The following is a 16,386-nucleotide window of genomic DNA, read 5'->3' on the forward strand; positions in this document are numbered from 1 at the left end:
CAGGACTGTTTTGCTCAGACAGACTGGGATGTTTAAAGCTGCAGCCACACTGGAGGACTCTTCTGTCAGCATACAGGACTATGCTGAGTATGTGACTGGGTATATTAGCACTTGTGTTGACAACATCGTGCCCACCATACAAGTCAAGAGGTTTCCCAACCAGAAGCCCTGGATTAACAGTCGGGTACGCCACATGCTGCGTGCTCGCTCTATTGCATTTAAATCAGGCAATGAGACGGAGTACAAAGCTGCGAAGTATGCTCTGGAAAAAGCCATCAGAGCAGCCAAAAGGCAGTACAGAGTGAAGCTGGATGGCTTCTATTCCACTGCTGACTCCGGGCGGATGTGGCAAGGCCTGCAGCACATCACTGACTACAGGACCACCACCAGCACCATCAGCTCCACAGACAGCTTGCCGGATGAGCTCAACACCTTCTACACCCGCTTCGAGACCTCCAGCCCCACCACAGAGAGGAGGCCCTCACACACCAGAAGCACCCTCCCCCTCTCCCCCCCACCAACCGTCTCATCAGGACAGGTACACAGAGTCCTGAGGAACATCAACCCTCGCAAGGCAGCCGGACCAGATGACATCCCTGGGCGAGCTCTCAGAGCATGCGCCAACGAGCTGGCTGATGTTCTCACATCCATCTTCAACCTTTCCATCAGCCTTTGCACAGTTCCCTCCTGTTTCAAGACCACAACCATCATCCCTGTTCCAAAGAAGAGCCCACCAAGCTGCCTGAATGACTACAGACCAATAGCACTCACTCCAATCATTATGAAGTGCTTTGAGAGAGTGGTGCTGACCCACATTCAGAGCAGAATACCAGACACCCTGGACCCCCTGCAATATGCCTACCGGCCCAACAGGTCCACCTCTGATGCTGTCGCTGCTGTTCTCCACTATTCCCTCTCCCATCTGGAAAATAAAGACTCCTACATCAGGACGCTCTTTGTGGATTTCAGCTCCGCCTTCAATACAGTCATCCCCCACAAACTCACAGACAAACTGTCTACATTAGGTCTGCACCCCACCATCTGTGACTGGCTCCAGGACTTTCTGACTGGCAGGCCCCAATCTGTCAGGATTGGAAATAGGACTTCAGCCAGCATCATCACAAACATTGGCACGCCACAGAGCTGCGTGCTCAGCCCAATCCTCTACACCCTGTTCACTCACGACTGTGTCGCCTCCCACATAGACAACACCATCCTGAAGTTTGCGGACGACACCGCAGTGATAGGACGCATCACGGGCGGGGACGAAGCGGCCTACAGGAGGGAGGTGGCCAGTCTGGTGTCATGGTGTGAGGACAATAACCTCACCCTCAACAAGGACAAGACCAAAGAGATGATAGTGGACTTGAGGAAGAAAAGTAGTCCTCATCGGCCACTGTTCATCGGGGAGCTTGAAGTAGAGAGGGTGAGCAGCTTCAAGTACCTCGGCGTCCACATCAGCGACGACCTCACTTGGACACTCAACACCACACAGCTGGTTAAGAAATCCCAACAGCGGCTGTACTTCCTGAGGAGGCTGAGGAAGTTTGGCATGTCGCCTGAGATCCTCAGAAACTTCTACAGCTGCATTGTTGAGAGCATCTTGACCGGCTGTATCACCGTCTGGTACGGCAGCACTTCCGCTTTGAACCGCAGACGACTGCAGAGAGTGGTAAAGACTGCAGAGAGGATCATCAGCATCTACCACTGCAGAGTCCACAGGAGAGCTGCCACCATTCTCAAGGACCCCACCCACCCCCAGCATGGACTGTTTACACTTCTACCCTCAGGACGGAGGTATAGAAGTATGAAGTCCAAAACTTCAAGACTAAAGAACTCTTTCTTCCCCACTGCCCTCAGACTCCTTAACAACAGATAGGAGTCTGTTGTTAAGGAGTATTCTACCTCAGGACTGCCGCAGCTGTTTACATATTGCTCATGCACTTTGGCTTTCTTGGATTTGCACCATTCCGTTTTATTTATTTATTTATTTATTTTAACTTAAATGTATTATTTGTTCTATCTATCTTGTAAAAAAATCTTGGCATTCAGTCTGTGGAAACAAAGGAAGAATTTCATTGCACAACTGAGAACGTCTCATTTATGCATATGACAATAAACACTTTGAATTGAATTGAAATTCGATTAAACAATTCAATACAATACAAATATAAAGTAAAAACAAGTGTTATCTAGCGATCCGTTATTTGGTGTTCGGCAACATAAGTGCGAATGTTTTTTGAAACCTGCTTTAAACACTCAGTTTACTAGCTAAATTCGATTAAACAATTCAATACAATACAAATATAAAGTAAAAACAAGTGTTATCTAGCGATCCGTTATCTGTATTATGTTATTTCGTCTTTGGAAACATGAGCCGAATGTTTTTTGAAACCTGCCCGGCAACGGACAACCCAATCAAATCAGTTGTCAAGTTGTCAACAACTGATGATGTAGGCCGGTACAATTTTCGGGCCGCCATTGGCCCGCGGGCCGCACTTTGAGAACCAATGGTGTAGAGCAGTGGTTTTCAAACTGTGGGGCGCGCCCCCCCTGGGGGGCGCCAGAGTTCTTCAGGGGGGGCGCGACGTGAGAAAAAAATAAACCCGAAGAAAAACCTGAAAGTCGATGATTCAAATCATCAATCGCACTTCAACTGTAGAAGTAACCTAACTAAATCAATTTTCAACCGTTTATCTTTGTGCAAACCATTTAACGAATCTACACACTTGTATCTTCTATAATATCTAAACAGAATTTCGATATCATTTAAAATTTCTTCAGAATCAGTTTTAGTTTCATACCGCTTCGTTTTCAGCTGTTTTCATTGCTTAGATAAAGTTGTTAAATTGTGTTAAGAAATGTGTTTAAAAACGCACAAAGATGTAATGTTTCAGAATAACGTTTAAAATGTTTAAAACATATGTTTCAAAAATATGTTTCAAATGTTTCAAAAATATGTTTCAAATGTTTTAAAATTATGATCAGAGATGTTTTAAATGTGGGGGGGGGGGGGGTGAATTTTTTTTCTCTGAGTGGGGGCTCACTCTCTCACACTTTGAAAACCCCTGTTCTATACCATTTTCGATATCAGGGGGAAAGTTTTTTTCAGGAAAGAACATACCCAAAGTAAATAGAGTATCTCCACAACTGCAAGGGCGATAATGTCATCTTTGTGCCAAAAGAAAGATTGTTGTGCAAGTGAAATATTCAATGGGGATGATAGGTCAAAGTGAATAAAGCCATGGAACACAGCATAAGTGGAAGATAACATTTCCACCTGAAATAATTATCAGTTGGTCGTTATCATTTGGGAGCGATGTCTTACTATGAGACACAAATAAAGGTAGATATCTTACAATTTTGACACTTGACACCTCTATTTAAATTTCAGGGCAAATATATTCGAATGCACCAAGCCAAACACTCGCAAATAAACATATGGCCACTAGATTGCGCTGAAGAATATGTTTTCTGATTGAAGGCAATTTACCTATTTCCTAAGAAACCTTCTCTTATTCATTGATTGAAAATACCTTGTTTAGTTGCAAAATTTGGCCCAGACACTGGGTTATCTGTTTATGGTGGTTTTATTCGACCAGAATCAACTTTGTGGACAAAAATCACAAAGGTAATACTTCATTTTTGGCTGTTAAAAGAAAATGGGACGTTTCTTCTTAAGTTGTTATTTGCGAGTTTTAGTCACAGAATGATATGGTTTGGACTGTTGGAATAAGTGGAGGCTCAGCTTTCATGTAATATATGGTTTGTGAGGGTACAATCTCGTGAAAAAGATCGCTATTGCTGTGCATGTGCACAGTTATGAAACCCAAAACCGTGTTCTTGCATGTGACTTTCCTTGGTAATTTGCCTCAATCCAAAGTACTTCCAAACTGCACTCCTCCATCACTACTCCATTTTCCTTCTACCTAAACCGTTCGCGTAGGCGCTGCACTTGCGATGCTAGCTTTGTTGGCTAACCTTTAGCCAACACCTTCGAATCACTGCCAGAGACCGCACTGCGAGTGACAGAAGGCGGGGCTATATTCGCACTGAAGCGATGCGTGTCTGTTAACTCGCTTTCCGAGAAGAGACGACGGCGCGCTGATCAATTGCAAATACCTATATTTTGTGTTATTTTGCGGCAAAAAAGGTTGTTCTGCAGTTTCTAAAAACATTTGAATAGATAGCCTTTATATTAACATCCACCCAAAATCCACTTGCCCGTTCGGGCAACCAGAAATCAATCTCAACTTGCCCAAATATGACTTTTGGTTGCCCCGGGCAAGCGGGCAACCGTTAATGTCGAGGCCTGCCATCAACTTTACATTTCCTTTTGTTTGTTTATTGTTGTGCTCCTATGTGAGGCGCTTTGAGTAGGAGAAAAGCGCTATATAAATTGAATTTATTAGTATTATTCATTAGTTTTTTATTGTGCACATTAAAGCATGTTGTAAACACTTTTAATACAATATCGGTATTAAAGAATGTAACCTTTTTAGCACTATATTTGTAACACAGATATCGCATTGTGTTTAAATGTCTCCAGAGGAGGCTGGAGAGGCGGCTGATCCCCTGGTGTGGTCTTCTGTTGAACTTCCCTGTGGCGGCCCCACGGGGGCGCTGATAGTCAGCTCGGTGCAGAACCCTGGAGAGTTCTACTGCGTTAGGTCGGAGCCAGAAGGTACCGTAGTATGGGTTGTACGATGGGTAATGCTGTTAGTCGAGGACTGTTCAATGTGTAGTGTTGATACGAGGAGCTCACCAGGCTGTGTCGGTGTTTCAGCGCTCCGGGGGCTGGAGGAGCTGGGCCCTGAGCTGAAGCTGCACTGTGAGGGGGAGGCTTCTCCATGGCAGGCCGCCGTGGGGCAGCCCTGCTGTGCCCTGTTCACTGGTAGGATCAGTACTCCAATACTCTCCATTAGCACCGTCCACAGCCCGCCATTAATACTGTTCAGTGCTCTCCACTCACCGATATAACCCACTGTATATATATATATATATTATATGTACACAATAATAACTCACCGTAATTAATTGAATACTTTTCCAAGCAATATAATAAACCCTTACTCGTATGCTATTTTATTATTATTTATGTATCAGGTTTATGGCACAACGCAAACGCATCAGAGCAAATATGCAAATTTAACCCTGCCATAATTTCCAAATGTTAAAAAGATCACTTAAATAGTTACTGCCTTGTGAGAGTGATAACGGATGGAATGATTGAACACATTTCAATAAGATGAGGAAGAAGGAGGAGATGCAGTATGTGGACCTTCTGTTTATTTGAGAAGATACTGGAACATTGTCTGTGTTGGGTCTCCGGCTCCTCCTTGGATGTCTAGGCGACAATTGTTGGTACCGGGCCCTGGTCAAGGAGGTGTCTGAAGACAAGGTCCTGGTGTACTTCGTGGACTACGGCAACTCCGCTGAGGTGGAGAAGAGCAACCTCAGAAACCTCACAGCTCAGCTCCTCACGCTCCCCTTCCAGGCCATCCGATGCTGGCTCGTAGGTGTGTGTGTACTTTAAACTGCATATAGTCTTCTATTGCTAAAGAGTAGCCAGCCCAGTTGTTCCTTTTTGCCTAACTTTCTATTATGTTTTTGTGGTAAAAATACGAAACTACACGAAAACCATAGGATACAGAAATGCAATGATAGTAATTCTAAGTATTTATTTTGTAATAAATGGTAGTGATGACGGTTTTAAATTTAAAGACCTTCATTTGCATGGACAAGGTAGCAGCCCCTATCCAACAGGTACTGTAGCCATCACGTGATTCCTCCTGCCCCCAGGCGTGGAGGAGCTGGGGCCCGCGTGGACCGGCGAGGCCCTGCTTGGGTTCCACACGGCGGTGAGCGGGCAGCTTCTGAGCGGCCGCGCCCTGCAGCTCACGGAGCGTGGCTACGGCCTGGATCTCATGAGCGGAGGCCAGAGCGTGGCGGCCACGTTGCTCGGCCAAAAGCTCGCCGGGCTCCAAGGGGAGACCGCCCCCGCGCAGGCAACCGCCCTCGTAGCCCCCCTGGTCACGGCCTGCGTCACGCACAGCGCTCCTCTGGTGGCTGCCGTCCAGGAACCGGCCGCCGTGGTCCCCGGGCTGTCAACGCCCGCTCAGCAGATTCCCAGGGTCCCTCCGAGGAAGGGGCCTGTGAAGCCCGCGCCAGCAGCATGTGAGAACGTTTATTCAACTTGTTTCAGCGTCGTCTAACTACATGCCGCCACTCGGACATGTTTGGTATTGTTAAGGCGAAATATCCCCAGCACCGCGTGTGCATTGGTTTGCATTATGGAGGTCTCCCTCCACGCATGCATAACATCTGATTGGCTGACATGGTCCCCTGCTTATTGAAAGTGAATTGAAGCGGTGTTTACAGGGGACAGGGCTCCTTAGTGACAACAGTGGAAGAGGGGTTTCGGAAGAGGGGCTTTGGTTCTCATTTTGAATCTGAAACGGGTGATAAACATGGCTCGCGTAGATCTGTTGCAATATTGTATGGGAGTGAGGGGGTGTCTAGGTCTTTGTTGGTACGCTATTGGCCGTAGGTTTGTTCTACTGCTCTGCAAACTTTTCAATCCATATCCAATAAAAGCAAAGGTTTGAGTTGCTAGGCAAAGATTCCTGATGACTATCTTATCTTGATTGGCTCAAGAAATCAAAACGTAATAAAAGCGCGCTCCACTTTGAGGCGCCGCCAGTCAGTAACTCATGGTACTAATTTGAATCCCAAATGCTGGATTGAAAGTGCATACTCCATATAAGTACACACTTTACATATAAAAAGTTACTTTCTAGAAACGTTAGCTTGAATCCGCTAGGGGTGTAACGATTCATGCGATGAATCGATTGTCAGTCCTACCGATTCAACTAAATCGATCTGCTAAAATAAATAAATAGTATGAATCGCTTTGGCTTCACCAATAATCGATATAAATGCTTTAAATCGTATGAATCGATTATGATGAATGTTTTAAGACTTAGTTTACACGTTTATTTTGTGAAGCGCAGCTCGGTAATCCGTAACTCTGTCATCAGCTAGTCAGCTTGCAAGGAAGTCCCACGAGTTTTTTTTCTCCCTCACCCTCTACTGGTGCATTTCAAACATGGCAGAGAGCGGCAGCGAGATTGTTAATGCACCAGCAAACTTGAAATCCAAAGTGTGGAAGCATTTTGGCTTCGCAAAGAATAATGGTAAAATTGACAAGGGGTGTGTGACGGGGCGCATAGCTTCCGTCAATGTTGCCTGTGTGTGTTTGTCTTGTTTGACTATGTACTCCGTTACCTTCCTACTGTTTTAAAATCATTTATCAACAATGTCATTTATCATGCGCGCTACGGCAGTTTAATACAATCTTGCAAGTACCATCATTACAACGTTCTGTTTAATACCATTTACCATTAACGTCACCTGTTCTGTTGCAATAACCATTCAAACAAGTATGTCGTTGTCATATTCCAGGTTTGTTTATTTAGTTTAAAAGTTACATGTTAACACAGCATAAATGTTCGTCTAATCAGCCTCTCGTCTAGACTTTGTATTAGGGAATGTGTGCCGCGTATACGGGGTTTAAATTAATAACTATAGTCATAACTTCCGGGTAAACCGGAAGTGACCCCGAGTTTTTGTAATTATGTTTATTGCAGTTTTTGTATATTTTGGCTACGCCAAAATCTAGCAATAATATAAAGGTCCAGTATGCTTAAGTTCGAATAGATGTTTTTGTGACTCTCAAGCCCATTCAGTTTGTTTAGTGAAAAGTATTTTTCTTTTTGTTGATTTTCGTTTTATTTTTATTGCCTTATGGGCCTTAAATTGGGAAAATAAAAGATCCCATCTTTTTCCAAACTTCTCGTCGGCTCCTGAGTGATTTTCCACCTAGTTGAAGACGCTCCAACACATCTACCCATGACAGGGTGTCACATTATTGCATGTTTATTTCAAGGATATAGAATTTTGGTTCAAAGTTACTGAATCGAATCGTGGTTTACAGAATCGAATCGTTCCAAAAAAAAAAAAATTGTCCTTGAATCGAATCGCCAACTACTGAATCGTTAATCGAATCGAATCGTCTGAAGCCAAAGATTCACACCCCTAGAATCCGCTCATCATTTCTGCCTTTAAACTGAGAGCTCGTCGGCTGCTGAAACTGGCAGCTGGCTGGCGGGGCTGCGTAGTAGAAAGAACATTTTTTAGGCAGATTATATTTTTAAGGTCTTGTTCAGTGTTTAATAATCTGTAACATTAACACTTAAAAAATACAAAAATCTTGATCTCTACTGTCTGTACTATTTGTCTTGCCAGATTTCCTGTCAGGATTCACATACAACGGTACTTTACTAATCCAACTGGGTTGCTAATATCTTGTTTTAGTGGCGTCGTTCCCGGTGGACTGGAAGGCGGTGGAGCTGCCCAGGGAGAGCTTCCGGCCGCGCGTGGCTGCTGTCACCAGCCCCGCGCTGTTCTATGTTCTCAGCCCCACCAAGGGTAGGAAACCCCTCAACGCTGGAGGTCCTTGACACAACCACTGGCTTATATATCCCCAATAACATTTTATTTTATTTTATTTTATTATATTTGAATGTATACCTTACTTTGTAAGTGTTTCAGTGGAGATACGTGTATGTTTTCTTAAGTTTTAAAACTCTTCTGCGTTGGTTAATGGTTTGGTGACTTGAAAGTGGTTAATTGTGTTTAGTGGAGGTGGAGTGTCAGCAGAGAATGATGAGGGAGCTGGCGGAGTACTGCAGCACCAGACAGGCCTCCCTCAAGTCCTCATCCTCCCCAGGCCAGGAGAGACCCCGCCTGGGCGCTGCATGCTGCGCTCTGTTCTCTGGTGAGACACACACACACACGGGCATTCCTAGGTTTGCTTTGATTACCTTCATCATTATATTGTTGACGATTAAACTTTTAGAAGTGAATTCAGATAATTAGCCCCTCATCATTAGCCCCTTGATCAGATTTTGACAAATAAATAAATAGATAATGCACATGCAGTGGCATTCCTATTTACAAATACTACTTAAAAAAGACAATGGCCAAATAGAGCGAGTGTAAAAAGTCAGCTAAACTGCTTATTCTCACTGTTTATTTAGCAATAAAAAATTAACACTAAACATAAATAATAAACATTACAATAAAAAAAAATCATTTATTTGAAAAGAGTGAATACAACTTAAGGCCTTGTTCACATCTAGCGTTTTTTTTAATCTGCCAGCGCTTGTTTTACATTATATTCCTATGGAGCGGAGCGTTTCTGGAAAAAGTCACGGCCGTTTTTTTAAACGCCTCTCCCAGCGTTTTTTTCGGCCATACGGAGCGTTGAAAAAAGTTCAACTTTCAGGAAGAAAGCGGCCGGCGTCAGGCGTCTTTTTGGCAACTGACCAATCACAAGCGGAACATGGACACAACTCTCAACTGTCGAGAAACAATGACGGACAAATCACTCGGGAAAGTGCAGGTGGAGCGTTTAAAGGGGACCTATTATGCTTTTTTTACTTTTATGACATATAAACGTTGTTATAATGATTGATAGTCATGTTTAACCATACTAAAGTGTCAAATAATGACGTACATGCATTTCGACATCCTCCCTGCTGACAGTCTGGGGTGGCTGTGCAGAGCGCTAAACACTCTTGTTTGGCAGGAGGGGGGCGAGGGGGCGGAGAAGGACGAAACCGAGCGTTGACAGAGAATGCTGAAAGCGCCCAGATGAGAGGAAGAGTTTCCCGAAAATCGACATCGTTTTTTGTGTATGGTTAAACATGATATAACAATGTTTATAGGTCATTAAAGTCGAAAAAGCATAATAGGTCCCCTTTAATAGTTTTAATTACAGAACGTGTCGATATCTACGACATGTCTAATGGGCTCTAGGCTGGATACGTAGTAGGCGAGTAACATCGGGTCTAGAATGGGTTCGTTGCTAGGCGATAGAAAAAACGCTCTCGGCGCTTTTAGGAAAAACGCTTTTGAGGAAAATAACCACATAAATTCCAATCAGACAAACTGCTTTGAATGTATGGGGGTTCTTCAAATGATCATGAAACTAAATAGATTTTTTTTACATTGTTAATTCAATTGCACAGCTGGTGCTATTAAAGTGCATGCAAAGATATGTCCTATTGTAGATGACGGAAGTTAAGAACTATATTCATATTACCTTGGTATGTTACCTTAGCAGAATGTTATTATTAGTAGGTAGACCTGTTGGGCCAATTGCTCCGTAAGTTAGCATTGCTGCGCTTTAAAACCGTACTCCTTAAAACTGAGGTTTTGGAGTTTAACACGCAGCTGCGCACGAGGTTGAACGTGATTGCTGTGTAACGACTCGTACAGGATCAGCTGATTCCTAGCTGACTCGGTTTAAACTGCTTGGAAACCGGAAGTACTCTGATTTCTAGTATACCCCAGCAGATGCAGTCTTAACTTAATGGATGCATTTTGTGCTATAATTACCCAGAAAAACTTAATGGGAATGTAAGCAATTGAGATCAAGGTAAAACGCAGCTGAAGGTTAAAGTACATATGACACAGTAATGGAGCTTAAGATGACTTCTTGAGTTTAAAACCATGTTAAACTTAAAGTGGTAAGCTAGCGACAGAGCAATTGCCCCTTTGGATTTAGGAGGAGGAGCACAAAAAGTTGGTTTGAGAGGAAAGATGTTGTAGCACTAGTTGTAGAAAAAACTCATGTGTGGGCTGGGTCACATGACTTCTCACATGTTTAAATTCCTCACCACGTCTTTACTTTTGGTAGGGGTATGGGTTCGGCATTGTGTATATCATCATATCTCCACATACTATCACAGTACTGTTAATGGATGAAGAAAATCCTGCCACACTTTATGCTCCTGTAGTGAAGTTATTTTTCCAGGCTTAATCCGATATATGGGAAATCCGATATATGGGTTGTTGAGAAAAAATGTCCAGAAGGAAGGGGAAGTCCCGTGTCCAAACAGCAGGTATCCTTCAGACGTGTGAATACAGGTTAGCATTTGCTGCCTTCCTCACATCTCTCTTGCATGCAGACATACTACCTCCCCTTTCTATCCTTAATATACCTCATAACGTCATCTGCCTTTTATCAAGCTCACTCTGCAGTGCTCTTTTGTATCTCTCGCCTTTTAAACTCGCGCAGCTTGCCCACTGCATCCATCCGTCAATGGATAACGGAAGGCGTGGCTGACGGATTGGGGAGTAGCCTTTGCAGAGGCATCTGTCAGCAAAGCCTGAGTAGTGTCACAGTTCATAAATTTGCATACACGATTTGATTGGATGTCGGATCCATCGCTGCCTGAAAAGTTGAACATTCTTCCACCGTGTTCCCTCGCGCTCTTTGTTTTCTTTCCTTCCAGTCATTTCTTCCCCTTCCTCTTAACCTTTGAACCCCTCTATCGCCTTATGTCCCACTCTTTTTCCTTTCCCTGTCTTGCCCTCCTTTTCTCTTTGTATCGCTCTCCGCTCCATCCTTCTCCCCTTTCTCTTTCCGAGCCATCTCTCACTCTCCTCATCCCCTGCAGTCTTCTTTCTGTTCCTCTCTCGCTCCTCCGGGAACCCCACCTGCAGTAGCTGCCAGCAACACAGTAATTTGCTGTCTGCCAGTAGAAATAATGACACAGCCGGCATGCAGCCATGCGCTAGTTCTACCTCTAAACACTGGAGCCCGCCACGCATTCCGCAGCGCTCCTAACTACCAGGTTGGCTTTATAGCAGTTTTCCAACAGTCTCCTGCCAAGCATTTTGCGAAGATGGGGAGGAAGTTGGGTCGGTGTGGGTGGATTTTTAGGGTTGGTTAGGTAAGGCCAGGTTTTGGGTTGATCACTGTCCCCTTTAAATATCTGAGTAAAAGCAAAGAATCAGGGGAAGACACACAGAAGGACAGGATCTGATTCTTGCCAGAATCACCTAAAGAGGTATACGGCTGGAACCTGGAGGCATCCATGAGCAAGATGTCCTTAACCTCAGCTGTTCTTTTGAAGGCAGGGGTTAGACAGTTGTTTTATTCAGTCATGTGGCACATTTTCTGTTTTGAATCAAGTCATCATGGGTGACACCAGTGTGCAATGTGTTTGGCTGCTAACCCAACTCTCTCCATAGGTGACCAGACCTGGTACCGTGCCGTTGTCCTAGAAACGGCTGAGAACGAGGCTAGCGTTCTCTTCATGGACCATGGCAACTGTGAGACGGTCCCCTACTCCAGCCTCCGCCCCATCCCGGATCATCTCCTCCTTCTGCCCTTTCAGATCACCCGCTGCTCCCTTGCCGGTACCCCCACCCCCACCTAGCTATCAGGCTATCCAGAGTCCATGAAAGACACTTTTAGCTGATATTATCGAATTTGTAGGTTCAAAGAGAGGCACTGTTATTTACCTTTGCATTTAGGGGCTTTTGCTCTGCGCTTTTATCCAAGCCGACTTACAATCATCCATAAATAAACACACCGACGGCGGAGTCGACCACGCAGGGCGACGGCCAGCTCTTCAGGAGTAGTCAGGGTGAGGCGTCTCACTCAGGGACACCTCGACACTCGGATAGGAGGAGCCAGGGATTGATGAGCTACTGCCGCCATGCTTTGCATCATAAGACCGCATGTCAGAATCGAACTTGGGTCTTTACAAGTTTTATTGCCTACATGGTTGCATATTAATGGATTGAGTCACTGAGCAGCCCTTCTTGGGGATTAAAGGAGACATATTATGGTGTTTTCCCAACAAGTAAACATAGTATATGAGTTCCAGAAAAAATATTTCCCCTCTGTTTCAGTCCCTTCAGAATGCGCTATTTCTGGTGTCTGTAGCTTTAATGCAAATGAGCTGCTGCCCATTGACCAATGAGCTATCAGAGTGAACCACAGCATGGAGAGGTGATTGTTGCCGATTGCGGATTCCTGGAGCTCTATATAATAATAATAATATAGGTATTTATAATATAACTAATATCACGGCCAAAAGCTATGTGCGCCTCAGATGATATTATGAATCATAAAGACTGCGTCTGACGTCTCTGGTACATCCACAACAAGTAAAGACTCGTAGTGGGGGTTATCTAGACCATGGTTGAGAAAGGGATTGTACTCCTGGAGCTGAGCTCCGGGAGTACAATCCCTTTCTCCTCCATGGCTCTTCCTCCAGACTGCCAAGCTTCGGCGGCAGCTCCTCCGGGGGGAGATCGGCGGCATCTCCGGCGGAGAAAGGGAATATACTCCCGGAGCTGAGCTGCCGGGCTGTCGCCAAGCTCATCCCGCCGGAGCTGCTCGTCTGCTGGTCCACAAAATCTTAGCTATGCTCTGATTGGAGGGGGGTGGGGAAGTGGGAGGTAATATTCAAATGTGCCCCCGTCCTATGTAAGAGGGGGCGCCAAAGCTGACTCGCTCATTTGGTAACTGTAGGCGGGATACTTTCATAAAAGCATGTCTCACTCAAAAAGTCACGTACAGACTTTTTTCAAAGTTTGTATGCGTGTGGGAGCACCAGGGCAACAACACCCCAAATCCCAGTAAAAGTGTTTTCATAATATGTCCCCTTTAACCTTAGAATGTGGGTTGTCTATCATTCGTACAGGTATGCGTCACACATAAAGTCACAAGTATGTAAAAGTAGTGGTATTATCAAATCACGTTTCAATGGGCATTACATTTGGCAAATAAACCTACTGACTGAAAAATATGATTATTATTGAACTGAAATCATTAAATATTAGCCTAACATAAAACATAATCATATGGAAATTATATTTACATATATGTGGTATTTCTGGTGGCAGTGTTTGAGAAATGGGGAAAATTGTAGTATAACACCACAATTATCTAACATTTCAAATTTAACACCAGTTGAGCCATTTTAACAGCACTTAGAAATGGTCTCGAAGGTTCTTCTGATGGGCCTTTATAGAAGCCATCATTTGACAGGCAAAATGACTGCAGTTGGAACAAATTTATTTCAAATTCATAATAATCAATGAGAGAAAATATGCACAGTTGAGATGGATCAAATATAAACTATGGATGTTATTGAAATGAGCCAGGCTATGATTAACCTCCTGTGACGCTTCTGTAGGTAAGGAGCGCTTCCCGCCGGACTGCCCCTCCGACATACTCATGCTGCTAAAAAGTGTGCTGGCGGACTGCGTCACGGCAACCGTCAAAGCCTTCGACGGCTTCACCAACCTGCTGTCAATCGAGCTGCCCCGCGAGATGGGCGGGGGCTGCCTCGGTGACCTCATCCTGTCCCAATTGGAGCTCCTGACCCACCCAAAGACGATAAATAACCAGGCCGCCACCACCACCAAGCAGGTGTCATCCCTCATCATCGTTGATGGGGGACCTCAACCTTTAACCCCAAACAGCCATCCCAACACCACTAAGGTCCTGGAAGGACACCCCACCAGCTCCACCACCGTCAATAAGGTCCTGGAAGGACACCCCACCAGCCGCACCGCCATCTCTAAGGTCCTGAAAGGACACATCACCAACTCTACCACCATCAATAAGGTCCTGGAAGCACTACTTACCAGCCCTAACAACACCCCTCAGGTCCTCGAAGGAAACCCCACCAGCCCTAGCACCATCAATAAGGTCCTGGTAGGACACCCCACCAGCCCTAGCACCCATCAGGTCTTCGGAGAAGGTCCAAGGAATGCGATGTTGCTTAAAGGTGGGTGAGGTCACCCTGACATGGTGGCGTGTCCTGTGGGTGGAACACGTTCTTCATTCCGCCACTTATTTCTATACCAGAAGTCATACCTAAACTAGAACCAAACACTATCATTGAATAAAATGATATCCTGGTGTCGGCTGGAGAGGGAGGAAGGAGAGATGGATATAGATACTTTAATGGCCCCAAAAGAAATTCTAGTTTTTCAGTTGCATAACAATTCGCAGGATGAGTGAATATCTATCTTTAAAACAAGTTAAAAGAGAGGTGGTGGCTGGGAGGGTAAGGTATAATACAATCAGTTTTCTTATTACATTCCTCAAAGGTAAATACGTTTTCTATTCTACTTTTATAATAATAATAATACATTTAATTTAGAGGCGCCTTTCAAGACACCCAAGGTCACCTTACAGAGCATATAGTCATCATAAATCGTTTAAAAAACAAGACATTGTGAAAAAAAAAACAAGACAACAAAACAAACAAAATAAATAAGTTAATAAATAAACATGTGTGACATTCTGTTTTTCATGTTATGTACTAGGACTGGAGGGTTCTGGCTGTTGCTGCAATGACCTGAAGACGAAGGTTGGCCGGTTGACTGTTCTTTGTGGGGGGAAAGACATTCTCTGAATCTTAGTTCTGATTTTAATGGTGGACTGCATCTTATTTGTAAATGTAAAACCTTAATGTGAGGGCAATTCTTTGTTCAATTGAATGCCATTTAATGAAAAGGGCATGTTTTATACTGGCTGTTTTCAATAACATTGACAGTGGAAACCCCACATGTGTTATAATTAGTGCTGTCAAGCGATTAAAATATTTAATCGCATTAATGTCATAGTTAACTCGCGATTAATCGCAAATCTTTTTTCTATGCTAAATATCCCTTGATTTCTTTTTCCCATTAATTGTTCTCATTTTAATGCTCTTATCAACATGGAGGAGTGCATCGGCTTGCCTTGTGCAAATGTTTTTTTATTGATAACAACATTGGCATATACTGATCAAAACAGGACGATACAAAAAAAAGCCTATAGTGCAAAAAAAAAAAAAATAGTGCTTCTTTGTTTTGAGCCAAATATATATATATATTTTTTACAAATTAATACATTTGCGTTAATCGCGCGATAAAATATTAACGCCGTTAAAATTGGTTTGCGTTAACGCCGTTAATAACGTGTTTAACTGACGGCACTAGTTATAATAAATGTTTAAATATGTAATGAAAAGAAGCAATAGGTGTTTGTACTGGAACTGTTCACAGACACAGCGTCCTCTAAAGGTTTTGCCGAGGTCCAATTGGATTGTATAATTCAATTTTATTCCCTAATTTCTTCCAGATGGATCGTCTGGAGCAGTTGATGGAGAATCAGATCGTTGTCCTCAGTAAACTGATTGAGCTAGCCAGCTGCTAAGTGACCCCTCAAGTGTTCAACCTCCAAAATATTGTTGGATTTTCGTTTGAATAAACATATATTCAGTTTTGTAGACACCATTACAGAAAGTAATCCTGTCAAAGTTTGAAGCGGATGCTGAATTTGAGCCATGCACCAATGTTATGCGGTTGGTATATTTAATTTGGTGTGTGTGAACAAAAGTATCATTTAAAATGTCCACAATTGTGTGGAATGTTCGTATTGTTTGAGTTCTACATGTTAAGGTTGTAAATTAAATTGTCATTTGATTAAAAAAAAAAAAAGGTTTTGGTGGAATGATTTTGTAT

The 16,386-nt window shown here is 43.7% G+C and overlaps 1 protein-coding gene across 1 annotated transcript in view; it reads left to right on the forward strand.

Moving 5' to 3' along the window:
• tdrd1 (tudor domain containing 1) overlaps nt 1-16,362 on the forward strand; it is a 44,356-nt gene extending 27,994 nt beyond the window's left edge. The window contains exons 16-25 of the mRNA XM_060037281.1: nt 4,550-4,684; nt 4,787-4,894; nt 5,352-5,519; nt 5,803-6,177; nt 8,377-8,490; nt 8,702-8,839; nt 12,106-12,273; nt 14,064-14,660; nt 15,205-15,248; nt 16,004-16,362. Of these exons, the coding sequence (XP_059893264.1) occupies nt 4,550-4,684; nt 4,787-4,894; nt 5,352-5,519; nt 5,803-6,177; nt 8,377-8,490; nt 8,702-8,839; nt 12,106-12,273; nt 14,064-14,660; nt 15,205-15,248; nt 16,004-16,078 (1,922 nt within the window). The 3' untranslated portion in view covers nt 16,079-16,362. The remainder of the gene's footprint in view (nt 1-4,549; nt 4,685-4,786; nt 4,895-5,351; nt 5,520-5,802; nt 6,178-8,376; nt 8,491-8,701; nt 8,840-12,105; nt 12,274-14,063; nt 14,661-15,204; nt 15,249-16,003) is intronic.
• The last annotated feature ends 24 nt before the right edge of the window (nt 16,363-16,386 follow it).

This window comes from Gadus macrocephalus, chromosome 18, assembly GCF_031168955.1.
Source record: "Gadus macrocephalus chromosome 18, ASM3116895v1".
In the NCBI taxonomy this organism is placed as follows: Eukaryota; Metazoa; Chordata; class Actinopteri; order Gadiformes; family Gadidae; genus Gadus; species Gadus macrocephalus.